This window comes from Natator depressus, chromosome 8, assembly GCF_965152275.1.
Source record: "Natator depressus isolate rNatDep1 chromosome 8, rNatDep2.hap1, whole genome shotgun sequence".
Classification (NCBI taxonomy): Eukaryota; Metazoa; Chordata; order Testudines; family Cheloniidae; genus Natator; species Natator depressus.
Window position 1 is genome coordinate 36,519,401 of NC_134241.1, and position 16,538 is coordinate 36,535,938.

At 39.3% G+C, this 16,538-nt stretch overlaps 1 protein-coding gene across 13 annotated transcripts in view; it reads left to right on the forward strand.

Moving 5' to 3' along the window:
• The window catches only part of ANKHD1 (ankyrin repeat and KH domain containing 1), a 207,021-nt gene that overhangs the window by 161,771 nt on the left and 28,712 nt on the right, over positions 1 to 16,538 (forward strand). For all 13 annotated transcript variants that reach the window (XM_074960743.1, XM_074960744.1, XM_074960749.1 and 10 more), the window contains 8 exons: positions 5,820 to 5,965; positions 6,131 to 6,242; positions 8,587 to 8,732; positions 10,034 to 10,176; positions 10,978 to 11,191; positions 12,636 to 12,811; positions 13,192 to 13,354; positions 15,328 to 15,423. In XM_074960743.1, the coding sequence (XP_074816844.1) occupies positions 5,820 to 5,965; positions 6,131 to 6,242; positions 8,587 to 8,732; positions 10,034 to 10,176; positions 10,978 to 11,191; positions 12,636 to 12,811; positions 13,192 to 13,354; positions 15,328 to 15,423 (1,196 nt within the window). The remainder of the gene's footprint in view (positions 1 to 5,819; positions 5,966 to 6,130; positions 6,243 to 8,586; positions 8,733 to 10,033; positions 10,177 to 10,977; positions 11,192 to 12,635; positions 12,812 to 13,191; positions 13,355 to 15,327; positions 15,424 to 16,538) is intronic.

Consider the following 16,538-nt stretch of genomic DNA (forward strand, 5'->3'; position numbering starts at 1 on the left):
GGATAGCTTTCTCAATTAGCCACATTAAATGCAAAGCTTTTTGGTGATTTCCTTGGGACAATGGTATATCCTTTTGCCAGTTTCTGTATATTATCCAATTTACTAATATTGCTCTTGTCAGTTTGTGCTGGTCAGTCACCCTTTTCATTCAAAATACAGACTTTTTTGCACCTTGCTTCTGTCTGGAATTCTTTCCCTAGAGAGATTTGGTTGGTGGACTGAATCTGAATTTATAAATGTAAACTTTCAGTTTACTGAATGCTTGTGCATTAATTCTGCAAACTTTTTTTTGGCTCTGAAATCCATGCTCTTGAATGATTCCACAAAATTGATGTGTTAATTTTTATTTCTGGAATCGTTGTTAAAGATGACTTCTGGGCTACTACATTATGAAATACATAACCATTTGGAATAATACTGGTCACCGGTGTAATCCAAAGTGGGAAATGTTGAAGCATAATGTGAAAAGTAACAATTATATACAAACACACTCCTATTTAAAATAACACTGGTTAAATGTTGTTCATTCTGAACCTAGCAGACAGCTTGTCATTAGTTTTAAAAGATTAATAGATCACAATGTGGTGGTAGATTGCTAGAACAGGATTTTAAAATAGTGTGGGGGTTTTTAATTCCAGGGAAAGCTCTTATAAAAGAGACTAGACAATACTGAAATACCACAAATTTACATTCATGGAAAAAAACCAGAGAAAATGAACCTATGTTATTAGTCATATTGTCTTTAGATACCAGTCTTATTGCCAACTGTCTTTATTACAGTAATATGAGGTATATTTAGTAGTTCATAAATATAGCAGTTGGAGTCTAATTTTACCTTCATACTACAACTGTCAAATCAACCACAATCTCTCTGTTTGCCTTAGCTCCTTTTAATGTTTTAATGCTTAAAACTTGGTATGGACCTTGAACAAAATGTCAGGTTATCACATCAGTTGGTTCCTACTCTGATTCCCTGTCATCGGTTTTCCCAAATTAAAAAATACCAGTAGTATCTTTAATACCTTGTAGGATTGTTTGTTAAAGTTTATTAGTGAAGATTAAAGAAAATGCATTTTGAAAAAATTTAGGGCCTTCATAAACTTATGAAGATCTAATGAAGCCCTAAAATCAGAAAAGTCATTCAAACTTCAGACTTATTCAGGCAACAAGCTTATTGAATATGTTGTGAATAACAGTACAGGTTGAACCTCTCTAGTCTGGCACTCTCTGGTCCGGCAACATCTGTGGTCCAGCATGATTTTATTTTGTGTTTTTATGCTTGTGCCAATACAGTAAAACTGTGTAACAACACTAACACTTTGTTATGAAGAGAGCCAGTAACCCTTGGCTAGAGGCATCATAAGCATTGTTCCATTCATTCATCTCGGTGAGATAAAAATAGAGAGACCCGCTCACTAAAATATTGACCTCCTGTGGTTCGGCAAATTCTCTGGTTCGGCACCAGTCAGGTCCCAAGGGTGCCGGACTAGGAAGGTTCAACCTGTATTCTATAAAAGTCTTATCAGTGTGTTTTGTAGGGAAGCATCTAAAATCAGTACAATCACAAAATAAGTATTATATAGAGCCTAAATTGCATGTGGTGAAACTCTTAATTATTTTTAATTATGTATATTGATAACGATATTTAGTTAATCTATGTACTTTCTAATGAAATGACAGAAGTGTATCTAATCCTCTAAAATTGTGTGCCTACATGTCTGTGTTTTGGAAGTAAAGTAGCAAACTTGGCTTCCATGTCACTGAGTTTTTGTGTTTGTGCTATTGCCCTGCACCCTGTAACTTTCCATGTCATGAATGGAACATAATGCCTACTCCAACTGAATCATGCATATTTTCTCAGAGGCCTATTAAAGATTTGTTAAAAACAGATTTTTTTGGGAGGGACCCTCATTCTCATGGTTCAGTACCACACAAGTTTACTAAAGTGCATCAATGTAGAGCTCTTTCAAGTTTCCTGTTCCATTCATCAGGGACTCAAGATACCAGGGCTACTTTTTATAATGCTAGGAGTTTGCCCCAGTGTCCTTGAACAAAATCTCCCGTCCCCACATTGTTCAATTTTCTGTGCTCCACCGAATTTGCTGCCCTTCCATCTTGGAAGTTGATGTACTTCAGTGGTGCTGTGTAGTTGAAGTGCTTTTGCATCCTTCAAGAGTATGTTAAAAATATAAATTTTTGTGAGGTTATAAACTGGGTTAGAAGTGATATGACCTTTTTTTGCTTATGAAATGCCACCAAGAAGAGAATATTTTTTCCTCCTGCTCTTCTTCCACAGAGTAGCAAAGATTTCCTTTTGCTTATAGCGGCATGTGTTTAAAAAAAAAAAAGCCACTAAATCTGATTTATCCCATCTGAGCATGTGTTTTGCAGAATTCCACTTGATCTTTTGCCTCCAATTCCGTTCTTTTGCCATAGCAATGTAGTTTAAGATTCACACCGTCTTTTTAATTTTTGTACAGTGTGCTGCTCCTTTACACATGATCTTAATACCATTACTGCAAAGCTGTGCCACAAGTGATAGCCAAAATGGATATAATGCTACATGTTCATATTGCTGTTCCTCTGGAACACTGTAGTTTACCTAATACCATAGGTTAGAACCACACTAGGATTTAGTCATTTGAAAATTGCCCTGAACTTTCTATAGCAAATTGCTAAAATATTTCTTGGGAAATCTAATAAGGGACATAAATGACTCCTTAAGCAAGTGTTCCTTCTCGTTCAATTGATTTTGGACTTTAAACACAAAATGGTGAACTATTCTCTTATTCCTGCAAAATCTTGATTGGAAGCATGGTATGGCCAGTCTTTGAGAATGAGTTTCCATGCTCTGCAAGTGAGACCTATAGCTGACCTGCTTTTCTATGGTAATGTTTACAACATGAACATATTTGACTCTGGGTGTAATATCAGTACTAGTGTAGTTAAATCTGGTTCCATACAAAATATTTTGTTAATGTGTTGAGAAATACTTGTGGTATGATGGTCCTTCTTTAAAACATCTAATTGAATATAGAATTTGGCCTTAACAAGCCTACTGATTGCTATTAATATATGTTTACTATTCAATTCAATATATGTTTACAATTTACAATTCAATGAACTACATTATCTTCAGGAAACCATCTTCATAGAGAGATTATTCTTGAGAGAGTGCAGATTACATTAACAGTTCTCATTGGTCCAATATCAGGTTTGGCAACCAGCCAATAATTGGGGCATCACAACAGGCATCCGAAAGGTTATAGGAATCTAAAATTTTGCAAATAGTAATTGCCTTTTAGCAAGTTATTGGGGAGGAAATCAATTATATCCGATATTGTAACAGTCTTGGTGGTTAGAGTTGACTTGGAACTAGTGTACAGATTTTCCATTAATGCACAGAGTTTAACAGCTTTTGTCCTGTGAAGAGATTCAGTTCTGGTCATTTGATTTTAGATTTTGGTGGATCTGCATTAAGGTGAAACGGAATCTATTACTAAGGAGTCTTAAAAACAAATTAAATGTCCGAAGTACATTCCTCTGTGCTTTTTCCTTTTTTCCCTCCTCCTCCCTCCCCCCCTCCGCCCCCCCCCCCCCAACAAAAAAAGGTAGTAAAATACCTCTTCAGAAGGATGCTATTAGCTTATATTAGGGAAAAATCAGTCCTTAGCTGGATGATTTAGTGTCTTACTGTTTTTCCAAAATATGAATCTTTTTAAATCCACTTAACCTTAGCACTTAATAGTGCTTTGACCATGTAAAGCAGTATATTACATTAATGAATCCTCAGCACCTTGCTGAGGTAGGTAAGTATTAATGCAGGGGTTCTCAAACTGGGGGGTTGCAAGATTATTGCATGGGGAGGTCGCGAGTTGTCAGCCAAAGCCCACTTTGCCTCCAGCATTTATAATAGTGTTAAATATATTAAAACGTGTTTTTAATGTATAACGGGGGTTGCACTCAGAGGCTTGCTATGTGAAAGGGGTCACCAGTACAAAAGTTTGAGAACCACTGTATTAATGCATATTATGTGGATGAAGCATAAGACCTTTGTATCTGGAAACTCATAATACAAACCTGGTTTGTTCACAAGGTGCTTAGCTTTTGAGGCGAAGTGAACTCCATTTGAGTCCATGTATGAATACACTGCTGCTTTTACACTGTAAACTTCATTGCTCTCCTTTGACTCGTGCACTGGAATGTAAGTCCTAACACTAAACTGAATGCCTTTGGGACTGTAACTGAAAACTTCCATCTCAAAGGCTTGATTTTTTTTTTAAACAAATTATCCTGGCTTTAAGAACTCACAGTTTGGGTTCTTCTAAAATCTGCTGCACTTATGAACATATCATTTGTATTTCATATACCTATAACCAAACATCAGAATGTATTCTGACTAAATGATGGGTGTGTCCTATTGTTTCTGATCTTACTAAGATCTTTCCAGTAATTTAACTTTTATTCTGTATCATTAATTGATACTCTCTATTTTCATTCAGTGGTTTAATTTTAAATCCTTTCCATTAGTGAAAAACTGTTCATGGTAAAACTACTGAAGTTTCTGTTTAGAAACCATTCTTATCACATTTTTGTTTCTCTTCCATCTTCCATTACTACAGAGAATATTGGCACTGAAAAAAAAATATTTCTTCTGCTTATTCCCCACCTGAATTCATCATGAACCTTTGTCATTATAATTGCTTTCATAGTATTTCTGGAGCAACATTACATGCTTTGGGTTAATTTTGCACTCTTACTGGTTAGAACAAATCAATTGTTACTCTAACTGGCCAGAGCAATTAGCATACAATACAGAAATTTTGAGGTCCAGATGTGGTTTTCATACCAGTTTATTCTCTAGATCTTATATTATAGATATTATAATAAAGGGTATTAAAATTTTTAATCTAGAAACAAGGGCATTAGGGAGCCTTCCTGTCAGACCCCTTCTAATTTGTTTGGATCTTTCCTCCAAAAATACCATGCACTGATGATCCATCAGTGTGCTGTGAGGGTAAGGCTGAGCTCTGACCCTAGAAAATACTCATAATGGTGTTTCTGGCCTTTCTGCTTGTTGTTCCTAGTCTTTTAATTTTAGCTCTGTATGTAAATATAGATAATTCTTAGTTACGAACCTCAATTCAAATTGTGAAAAATTTAAAAAATAAAATCTCACTATTTGTATGTGTTTAACAGTCTTTAAGTGGAGATGGAATCTTGCAGCCCTGTCGTGAAAATCTGGGTGACAGCACACACAATTTTAGGGAAAGGAAATACTTAACTCGTCTATGTGCCCAGAATGCCATCTTCCTATTTTTCCCTCTGTTGTTAATTTGTTGTAGCCAGAATTATTTTTGGAACTCACTTTTACTCTTCATGCTTTAGTTGTCTTACCTAGAAAATTAATGAAAGTGCTTACTGAACTCTATATGAAATAGTTCTGATTTATTCCTTGTTTCCTAACTTTTAGATTATGCTTTTATCATAAATCCTTTACTATTGTTTGAACCTTGAAGTGTCACTGCTGAGGTTACAATATTAGATAATTTATTATCTTCATGGTTGTATGCGGAGAAATCATTTGCAGACTAATCTATTAAAATAAGCTTTTTGACCTAAACACAGTTTGAGTGTGACACTTGCAGTATGTTCTACAAACTACATTAAGTGGCATAGTTTTTTCAGAGACATTTAAAGCTAAACATTTTTTAGAAAATGCATTCTTATAGTATTAAGATTCTATAATACAGTATTTTTTTCCATGGAAAGTGCTCAATTCTCAAGAGTGAAATAACAGTGTTAATGATGTTTTTCAGCGGTGAATAGCAGAGTGCCCACTGGCTCCACTAGTTCCTCACACACTACGGAATCCCCTACACCCGAGCCCTGTACACAGACACCAAGCAATGTTGGCTCTCAGTCTGTCCTCCCCATGTATCCTTCAGTTGATATTGATGCACATGTAAGTAATTTGGCTTCAGATTTATCTGCTTTACACTGACTTGTTTTAAAATTTAAAATAAAATGTCAGTCTAGCAGTAATGTGTTTTGAACAAGTTGACCGTGTTCTGTGCTAAAAACACTTCCCATTTACAAATGTCAATTTCTTTTTCTCCCCACCATGAAGACGGAGAGTAATCACGACACGGCACTGACCCTTGCATGTGCAGGAGGTCATGAAGAGCTTGTGTCTGTATTGATAGCACGAGGTGCCAATATTGAACACAGAGACAAGAAGGGTAAGCTTCAAAAAAAAACCCTACAATTTGAGCTCAAAGTTCATGTTAAAATGGGGTTGAGTGCTCCATTCATCTCAATGGGTGTTCATTCCCTCCCTCCCCTTCCAACCTCCGCATCTGTGCTTGTGAGCCTGTGCTGTGTGTGAAGCATGCCCATTCTCAGCTCCTCACTCTGGTCCCAGTATTGTGTGCTTCGAGCATGCCTACTGTGTTTCCCACCCAGAGGGGCAGGGCTTCTCTAGATGCCAGCTCACACAGGTGTGTGCGGGAACGGGGCTCAGGCCCTATCCTCCCCAAAGGGCAGTGTGTCCTCACATCCTGGTGCGCACACACAGAGTAGTTGGGAGAGCAGCTCAGAGTCTTCAGATCCCAGCTTTCATGTGGGGGTCTTGCAGAGCCATTCAAACCCTCTGAGAAGTATTGGGGCCCCCAGATCCTTGTGCACACGCGCAAGAGAGGAGAATATAGTATTGACAGGCCCCCTTTCTCTGCCACAAATCTTTTCCCTTCCCCTACAACCTATCCTAACGTATGTCCCTTCCTTCGCTCTCCCAGCCCCCACAACACCAGCATTGGTCCCACAAACCCATTCTCCTTCACTGCTCTGACCCCACTGTTCCATATTTCCCTAGCTGTGCACCAAAAAAAATGTTACAAGAATCTAACAATATTATGAGCGCCTCATGTTAGTAAGCTGTTTATCAGGAACATGTGCCTTGATGAAAAGCACACACAGGTCCCTTGTTCAGGAAACATGATTATATAATCCTAACTGTCTTTCATCTTCCCTCTGGTTAATCAATGCTAATTGATTAATCAGTGCTGGTGCACAGCTATGCTAATACCCAGTGTGGAAAAGTAGCAACATGCCCAGCTGCCATTATTGGGTATCTGCATAGAGCGTGTGTAATGTATTATCTCTCAGAAAATAGTTAAAGCTCCTTCTAAACTAGCTGTACAAATTAATAGGTGCACATTTCCCAAAAGTAAAAAACAAAAACCAACCTCTTAACAGGGATGGCTAGTAGCAGTGTGCCACAGATCATTCTCAGCTTTCAACCAAGGGAAGGGTTTGCATTCACAGTACATGAGGGTAGCTAAGACTGTGATTACAGCACATCTCTTTGAACCAACAAATTTCCGTGATAGTGTGCTGGCTGCAAACCCTCTTGTTGAGGCTTGCTGCATGTGTGCATTTCAATTTATTTGTCTCATGAGTGTTTTTAGCATATACTGTTATAGGGAGCCAAACTCTTCCTTTAATACCATTTTTCAGTATTGCTCCCCCAAAAGCGGCAGTGAGTGTCATGCACTAAAGGTATAGGAATGTTGACTGTGAAATGTTTGTCTTGGGGGCTGTATCTGAGGAACTCCTTGTTTTTAAATGACCCCAAATTTGGGCCACTAGCAGTGCCCACCATCCCCATGGGGCACAGCAAGTTATAAGACACTCTGAGTAAGAATGTGGATTTTAGAGCTCTTAGAAGAGTCAGCCTTCAAACAAAGCTCTTCTCAACCTCAATAATAGCAGAGTTGGCAATGTGCTATAATACAGTACCCTAAGACTCTATTGGGATATATTTGGAATTCATCTTCTTGTCTGTGGATAGGGCCCTACCAAATTCATGGTCCATTTTGGTCAATGTCATGGTCATAGGATTTAAAAAATTGTAAATTTTGTTATTTCAGCTATTTAAATCTGAAATTTCACAGTGTTGTAATTGTAGGTTTCCTGACCCAAAAAGGAGTTGTGGAGGGGTTGCAGTATTGCTACCCTTCTGTGCTGCTGCTGGTGGTGCTGCTAGGCAGCTGAAGAGCAGCGGCTGCTGGCCGGGAGTCCAGCTCTGAAGGTAGAGCTGCAGCCAGCATCAGCACAGAAGTAAGGATGGCACGGTATGGTATTGCCACCCTTACTTCTGTGTTGCTGCCTGTAGAGCTGGACCCTCACCCAGCAGCCACCACTCTCCAGCTGCCCAGCTCTGAAGGCGGCCGCACAGAAGTAAGGGTAACAATACCGTGACCCCCTAAAATAACCTTGTGACCAACCCCTACCCCACCCCCCGCAACTCCCTTTTGGGTCAGGACACCCAATTTGAGAAACACTCGTCTCCCCCTTGTGAAATCTCTATAGTATAAGGTAAAAGCACACAAAAGACCAATTTCACGGTCCGTGACACGTTTTTCATGGCCATGAATTTGGTAGGGCCCCATCTATGGATGATCATTCTGATATTTGAGCCGGGTATTTGTTGAATTAATCCATTCATACATACTTTCCTGCTTGCTGTTAATTATATTTTGAGTTTTTCAGAGATGCTTCTAATTGTGATTCTTTTTGGATTAGGTTTTACACCACTTATTCTGGCTGCAACTGCTGGACATGTTGGTGTAGTGGAAATTCTTTTAGACAAAGGTGGAGATATAGAAGCACAGTCCGAGCGCACAAAGGACACTCCACTTTCACTGGCATGCTCTGGTGGACGCCAAGAGGTACAAATATCTTGCTTACTATTTCTTCTATGGGTTTTGAGTTGATGTGTAAATTACTGTATTCATTTCTTGTTCTTTACCCTTAAATTAACGTTTTCATTTTACAAAGAGTCTTTAAACTTCAGGAATTGGTAGCTGATTTTAGACCCTCTCTTGTCCCAGGAGAAGACAAGGGAATTAACTTTGCCTTATTTATACAGCCCCACCATTGCAGCCCTTCACTACAGATTGGAGCCATCCTTCTATCCAATTTTCCCTTGTAATATAGTCTGTGAAAATCCTCAGTTGGATGGGGGAGGAAAAAGGCTATTAAGTAATTCAGGGTACCAAGTCGGTCCTATCTTGCAGCCTCTCCACCCCCATAGTAAGCGAAGAGGCATTCTTTGCGGTACTCCAACTCAGAGTGAGATCAGGACCAGAAACTAAACTTGTCTTACACATACACAGCCTTCTAGAACACTAACACTAGACTAGCAGTAATTTCCATTTGACTTGACTTGACTTGTAAGTAGATGCAATGTAGAGCTGATGCACAGAAGGTAGAACTACTTTTTAAAAGACAGTTGAGTTTTTCACTTTTGCTTCTAAGATGTTCAGCCTTACCTGCTTATGATGTCAAAGGTAGAGAAACTTGGAAGAAAATACGGGAAACTATAGTAGCACAAATGCGCACATGAAAAATGCCATGATTGCAGGAGATGATAAATGTAGTAATTGGCAAGAAAATGAGGAGACTTGTAAAGGGGAGGCGTGAGTGGGAGAAATGCCCTTCCTCTGCCATTCCCTCACCTTCCTTTAACTTTCATCATGATTTGGACATACTTATACTTTTTGTTGGAAAGATTGTGCAACACAAACATAATCAAAATTGGCTTAGGATTCACTTTTTCATTCAAGCTGTGGGAGGCGCCACAAGGGAAACCCTTACAAACTTCAACTATATCAGACTTCCTAAGAACAGGATATGTCCTAAATCTCAGACCTCCATTCAGAGAAATAGATTCCCTTAACGGCTTGTAACTTCAGTTCGGTAAAGTAATCCTTTTGGAGGAAAAGTGCTGCATTGGCACAACCCACACAGACTGTTTTATGAATAGGATTAACTGCTGGCTTTAAACAGTGAATAAGTAAAATTAAAGATCCTACAGGGTGACCTCATCACTCGCTAGCCTGCCTGCTGTCCGTGGAAACTGTTAATACACTTAAAGTTTTGAATGTGTGTTAGCCATTATCCAGAAAGTAGCAGAAAATTGTTAAGGCCCAGTGTGTCTTTCACACTTTTTTCATGCTGTACATTTCAGGTAGTTGACTTGCTGCTGGCCCGGGGAGCAAATAAAGAGCATAGGAACGTGTCTGACTATACACCGCTAAGCCTTGCTGCATCTGGGGGATATGTCAACATCATTAAGATCCTGCTTAATGCTGGAGCAGAAATTAATTCAAGGTAACATACTCTCCATGTCATAGACAAACTGCAGTGTTGGACAGATGTTCCACCGTTGGTTTTATATCAAGGCATAATTTGGAGCTTGGAGTGCTTTCAAATCTCCCTGCTAAGTTTGTACTGTTGAAATGTTATGCTTTTTCTGAATGGATACCTTTAGGGAAGCTGCTATAGGTGATCTCCTGCCACCCAAAAAAAAAAAAAATCCCTAAGTGTTTAGGTTGCTCTTGTGCCTGCATTAGTGCGGCATATGACCCTGTGTACGTACTCCTTTTCTCCATATTGGGATCTAGCACTTTGTTTCCAGTTGAACTAAATAAGGGAACCAGCCAAAGCTCACAATGGAGCACGTGTTCTTTTGAAGCTTTTACATTTCAGTGGCTCTGGGGCCCATAAAAGGAAGAACTAAAACACATAGATTTGTTGTCTGTTAAGCAACCTGTGTTCACGTATTGAAGGAAAGTTAACTCATTTTGTATCATCAAAATAGGTTGAAATGTGTAGATGTGTGTCTTTCTGATTTAGATGCAGGCCCTGTTAACTTTTTATTATTTAAATGGCTTAGAATTAGTACAAATACAGACTTTAGCAAAACCTATTTCTTCTAAAAAAAACACGTTCTCTTAGTAGGTTTTAAACTGCAAATTTCCCATATCCTGCTGGTTTTCAATAATCTGGTTTGAATTACTAATATTTTAGCTCAGTATGTATACTTTACTGTAAAATGTTGATATGTACTTGGGTTCTAAGAGGATTCATCTTGTTCTGTGATCTGTAGTTAATTATTTTCTCTCTCTTTAGGACTGGGAGTAAGCTAGGCATTTCTCCTCTGATGTTGGCTGCTATGAATGGCCATGTACCTGCAGTGAAACTCTTGCTTGATATGGGTTCTGATATTAACGCTCAAATTGAGACCAATAGAAATACAGCCCTCACCCTGGCCTGTTTCCAGGGCCGAGCAGAAGTGGTCAGTCTCCTACTGGATAGGAAAGCCAATGTTGAACATAGGGCCAAGGTAAGCAAACGGACTAGCTTTCTCTTCAGATTTATTTCGGGCAAGTGGATCTCTTTATGATTTGTCAGCTTCCTTGAAGTTTCTCTTTTAATATAAATCTTTGAGCTCATTTGCCGATGTTTACTTCACTGATTTAAAAGCAATCCCATAGAATTGATGGCCATATATTTGATCACTCTTGTTCAAAGCATCTCAAAATGTTCTTTAAGAAATCTCTACCACTCACAAGGAACTGTAAAGCATAACACTTTACCAAAACCTCATTATTCTTAGCCTGGAAATCAGCACATTCAGAACATTTGTAAACAAAAGCTAGTGTGCTAAAGATAATACCCAGTCTATGTTCCAGCTTCTGTCAGAGTATCAAACTTTTTTTCATAAACTGTGAAATAATCATTACATGTGAAAAACAAATTTGATTACTTGTGGCATTCATCTACTTTTTCCAAAACAGCTAATTCATACTTTCTGAATGGGAAGCAAAATAGGTCCTGACTATTTTTGGTCTTTAAAGATCATGAGATTATAAATTTCAAGGTTAACATGACTAATGTTCATTAACAGAACACATGGGAATAGTCCATAAAGCAGAAAAGGAATGTAATATTGTTTATATTTTGACAATGATGCACAGATACAGCTTGCTATTATATGCACTCAACAAAAATGGTTTAGATTAAGCCTTTCATCTCTTTTAGGTGAAAACTGTGGTCTTCATATAGAACCCATGGTTTAAATACTGAGAGTTCCTGTTTCTAGGACATTCTGTGGGCCCCATTTTTCAGTACACTGGAACAGTTTTGTGCCTCATTCCTGTCACAAAGCAGTCCAAAAGTCAGTGTAGGCTGACACTTGGATTTCACCAGCACAGGGGAATTTTTGGTAAACCCTAGAGCTGCAGGTTTAGTATCTTCTATGCCCCCTTTCCTAGCTGCTTGTGCTGGAAATGTGACTGGGAAAAGGGTATGTGGCCAGTGTTCTCTTGTGCCCAGCTTCTGCAATAACCACTTGGGGATGTTGGCAACTGGTCTAAATTAGAACATCCTGAGCTGGGAACTCGACTGATATCAGGACAGCCCCAGTGCCAAAGGGAATCCAAAGGTGTCATGGAGCCACTTGTTTGACTCCCTTCTGTGCTGAATGCTCCCTGTTTGCATTTGGACCTATATTTCCCTCCGGTTTAAGGGATACTTTTGTTAATTGCAAGCTTTTGCTGTTGGGATTAATATCTGATGGGGTTTTGTCATCCATTTGTCTGGTCCACTGTAAAGCCTAAGGCCAAGATTTTAAAAAGTTTGCCTGGAGTTAGACTCCTAAATCCATAAATAAGAGGCCTGGTTTTTAAGTGCTGAAACCCTTGAAGGCACACCCAGACTATATTTTGCATCAATTGCATATTTTGTAACTTGTTTTTTTGTTTGTTTGTTTTTTTTTTTTCAAACAGACTGGTCTTACCCCTTTGATGGAAGCTGCTTCTGGAGGGTATGCAGAGGTTGGAAGAGTTCTCCTTGATAAAGGAGCAGATGTCAATGCTCCACCTGTGCCTTCCTCAAGAGACACAGCTTTAACAATTGCAGCAGACAAAGGCCATTACAAGTTCTGTGAGCTCCTGATTAATCGGTGGGTTATTTCTTATTTCATCAGTAACACACTTGTTTTGTCATAGCGTCCCTCTGTGGATAGAATTTCAGAGATGAGGAATAGAGCTTAAATTCTGTGTTTAAATAATTGCTTGACTCTGATTTAGAGATTAATGTAGATGGGAGAGATAAGTTCCTAGCTCTGTTTTACTCTATGCATCTAAGTGTCTTTTTAGTTTATGCTATAACTTAAATAGCAAAGGATTTCCCAGCATAAGTTTTTTAGTTTTCCAACTCACCACTGAAGATTTGTCAGTGATGGCAAATACGACCTTAAGTGCAGTTTGAACATCCATATTTTTTTAGTAACCTTTTCTATATGTCAGACGTGTGCCCTGTGACTTACATTTGTCTTTTTAGGGGAGCACATATTGATGTTCGTAACAAGAAAGGAAACACACCACTCTGGTTGGCAGCTAATGGTGGTCACTTTGATGTAGTGCAGTTACTTGTGCAGGCAGGAGCTGATGTGGATGCGGCAGATAACCGGAAAATTACACCTCTTATGTCAGCATTTCGTAAGGTAAGTTAATAAGGCAAACTTTGATCTCATGTTTCAGCACTGAATACTTTCAAAAACCATTTTAAATTGAAATGGGTAGTCTTGAAAGTGTCAGGAATACAACACATTTTTAAGGTAAGTATATTCTGAAGAGTTTAAATCACTGTTTCAGTAGAGGGCTAAAATATGGCTCAACACACCTGACTTTTGAGGGGTGACCTGCTTCAGTTTTGTGTATTCATCAGAGCACACTCCCCAATACAGACTCCGTGGCCAGCATGCTTCTTGAGCAGTGGGACCCTGCATTCCAGCTGCCTTAGACCCTGGTACCAGTACCACAGCTGTCCCAATCGCCTAGTAGCTTAGACATGTTACCCCAGAGTCCACCTGGCTATGGGAGCTCTGGTTTCTTGTTAAACTCTTCCAGAAAAACATGGCAGGAAAGCAAGGAGGAACACAAGCTTAGCAAAAGAATTCGTAGAATATCAGAGTTGGAAGGGACCTCTGGAGGTCAATTGCTTAAGCACAGATAATTTACTCCTAACACAGCACAGTAGAGAGTTGCAAGTCTTTCACAACTAACACACAAACCTGAATGCAGTTGTCTTAGGGCTGATCTCACCCTGTCTGAGAGTCCTGGATTTGGTAAGCATCCATAGGCTAGGCATACCTTCCCTCCTCCTTAGCCAGGTGGTCTTGGATGTGGTGGTGGTCACCCCTTTGACTCAGAGAAACACTCCTTTTTCTGTACGTCAGCCATGTGTGCCCAGGCGCTGAGTTTCCAAAGTGCCAGGGGGTGCTCAACCCCCGACTCTGCCCTGGCCCCACTTCACCCCTTCCCCCAAGGCCCCACCCCCACCTCTTCCTGCCCCCGCTCCACCCCTGTCCTGCTTCTTCCTACCCAGTTCCGCCCCCTGCCCAGAGTGCCATGTCCTCACTCCTCCCCCTGCCCAGCCTCCTGCGTGCCACAAAACAGCTGATTGCAGCAGGTGGGAGGTGCGGGGAGATGCTGATCCACAGGACCTGCCGGTGGGTGGGGATGGGAGGGCGTGGAGGGAAGTTGATGGGTGGGCTACCGGTGGGTGCTCAGCACCCACCAATTTTTTCCCCATGAGTACTCCAGCTCCGGAGCACCCACGGAGTCACCACCTATGTCCCTCTCTTTCCCCATTTGCTTCAGACAGGGGAGTTCCAGGCTCCAGCCCCTTCCCCATCAGCTTCTGTGTAGAGACAAATTCAAAGTCAATGGCCCTGTTAGTGGGGAAAACCCATTGTTCTAGTATGGGAGAGTCATTCAATGCTGTTGGCCCTAGATTGCTCTGTCATAGCTTCTCAAGCATAATCTTTCCTCTAGGTATTAAACCCCTTTTACAAATTGGAGGCAGTGTGACTCTGTGGACAGAACACTGAACTGGGACTCAGGAGACCTCAGTTCTATTTTCACTCAGGCATTGACCTGGATAAGTCATTTCAATGGAGTGCTGCAGTTTCCCCGTCCATAAAATGGGACTAAGTGCCTGCCTCCTTTGTAAAGTGTTTTGAGATCTTCTAATGAGAAGTGTGTTATAAGAGTTAAGTGATATTCTTATTTATTAATCCACAAAGGAGGCTACAACACAAAGTAGAGCCCCAATGCAAAACGGAGTACGTAGTTTGACACAGACGCATCCCCCATGCTCTCAAAAATTGAGCTTATTAAATTAATTTAAAAAAAAAAAAGAAAATCTCTCCGAACATGTCTTGTCTTGTCCTTTATCTTTTAGACTGGAAGCTATTTGGGGAAGGGACTCTCTTTGCTACTGTTTTGTACACCACTAAGCTCATTGTCAGTACTTTACAAACACTAATAGATGTTTTGGTACTTCACAACATTTTATTTTAAATTACCATTTCAGATGTTAGCTTTATAACTGTCATGTCAGCTAAAATTGCCATCCGCTCACTTTCATATTTATAGGACACTATAATTTTATTTTATTTATTTCATTTTACAGGGTCATGTGAAAGTAGTTCAGTACCTTGTGAAAGAAGTTAACCAGTTTCCTTCAGACATCGAGTGCATGCGATATATAGCAACCATAACTGACAAGGTGAGTTTAATTGACTTTTTGAGAGTTGACTTAATGCTTTAAGGAAATTTAAAAATATGTAGGTGACCATACCCAGGTCTTAACAAGTTATATAAAATTGAAACCACACGTTTTGAATGTTAATAACATGTTGTTTCATATTAAAAGTTTGGTGCCCAAATGGTAGATCCAAGGCCATTTAAAGACTGAATGGATAATTGAGCTTTATTACTACTATGTGAAACTTTCTCTTCCCACTATTTGTTATGTGGCCTTTGTCTTGCCCAGAGCACCACCAGCTGCTTCTTTCTGAGCATATGTGAAATGCCTATCTTTAACTCTCTTAAAATTCTGGAGCTAAAAAATTTCTTTGTGGAATCTTAAAATACATATATAAATGTAACAAGAATAAAATATAAAATTATTACAGTTTTTATACAGCAACTTATTTAAATCTTTCCATCATGGGTTCATCACTTTTTTCTCTTAAATCAGATTAAAATAATGTTAACAAATCTAGTTATAGAAAAATGAAAAACTTTCAAAAGTCAGGTTACAGCCAACTGTTCTGTCACTCTCTATCAAAGTGAGTCATATGTAACTTAGTTATTCTTCCTTCTACTTCAGAACAGTAGAGAATTAAGGGGAAAGGCCAACAGCAAAACTTCTTTAATTCAATTTTATTCTTGGTTTTTAGGACAGTTTTTTAAATACTAAAGTAATGAAGGAACGGGGACCAAATTAACATGAATTTATTCCTAATTTTAAAAACACTTCATACCTATTAGAGGAACTTTTCAGATGTTCATGAAACTTTATTCCTCCCAGTTTGGGTAATGTGCTTTCTTTATTGCAAAACTATCTTTTAAAAAAAGCTACTTTACAAATGTTAGCACTCTGTATCTTAGCATACTGGAGTATCATAGAATCATAGAATATCAGGGTTGGCAGGGACCTCAGGAGGTCATCTAGTCCAACCCCCTGCTCAAAGCAGGATCAATCCCCAAGTAAATTATCTCAGCCAGGGCTTTGTCAAGCCTGACCTTAAAAATATCTAAGGAAGGAGATTCCACCACCTCCCTAGGTAACGCATTCCAGTGCTTCACCACCCTCCTAGTGAAAAAGTTTTTCCTAAT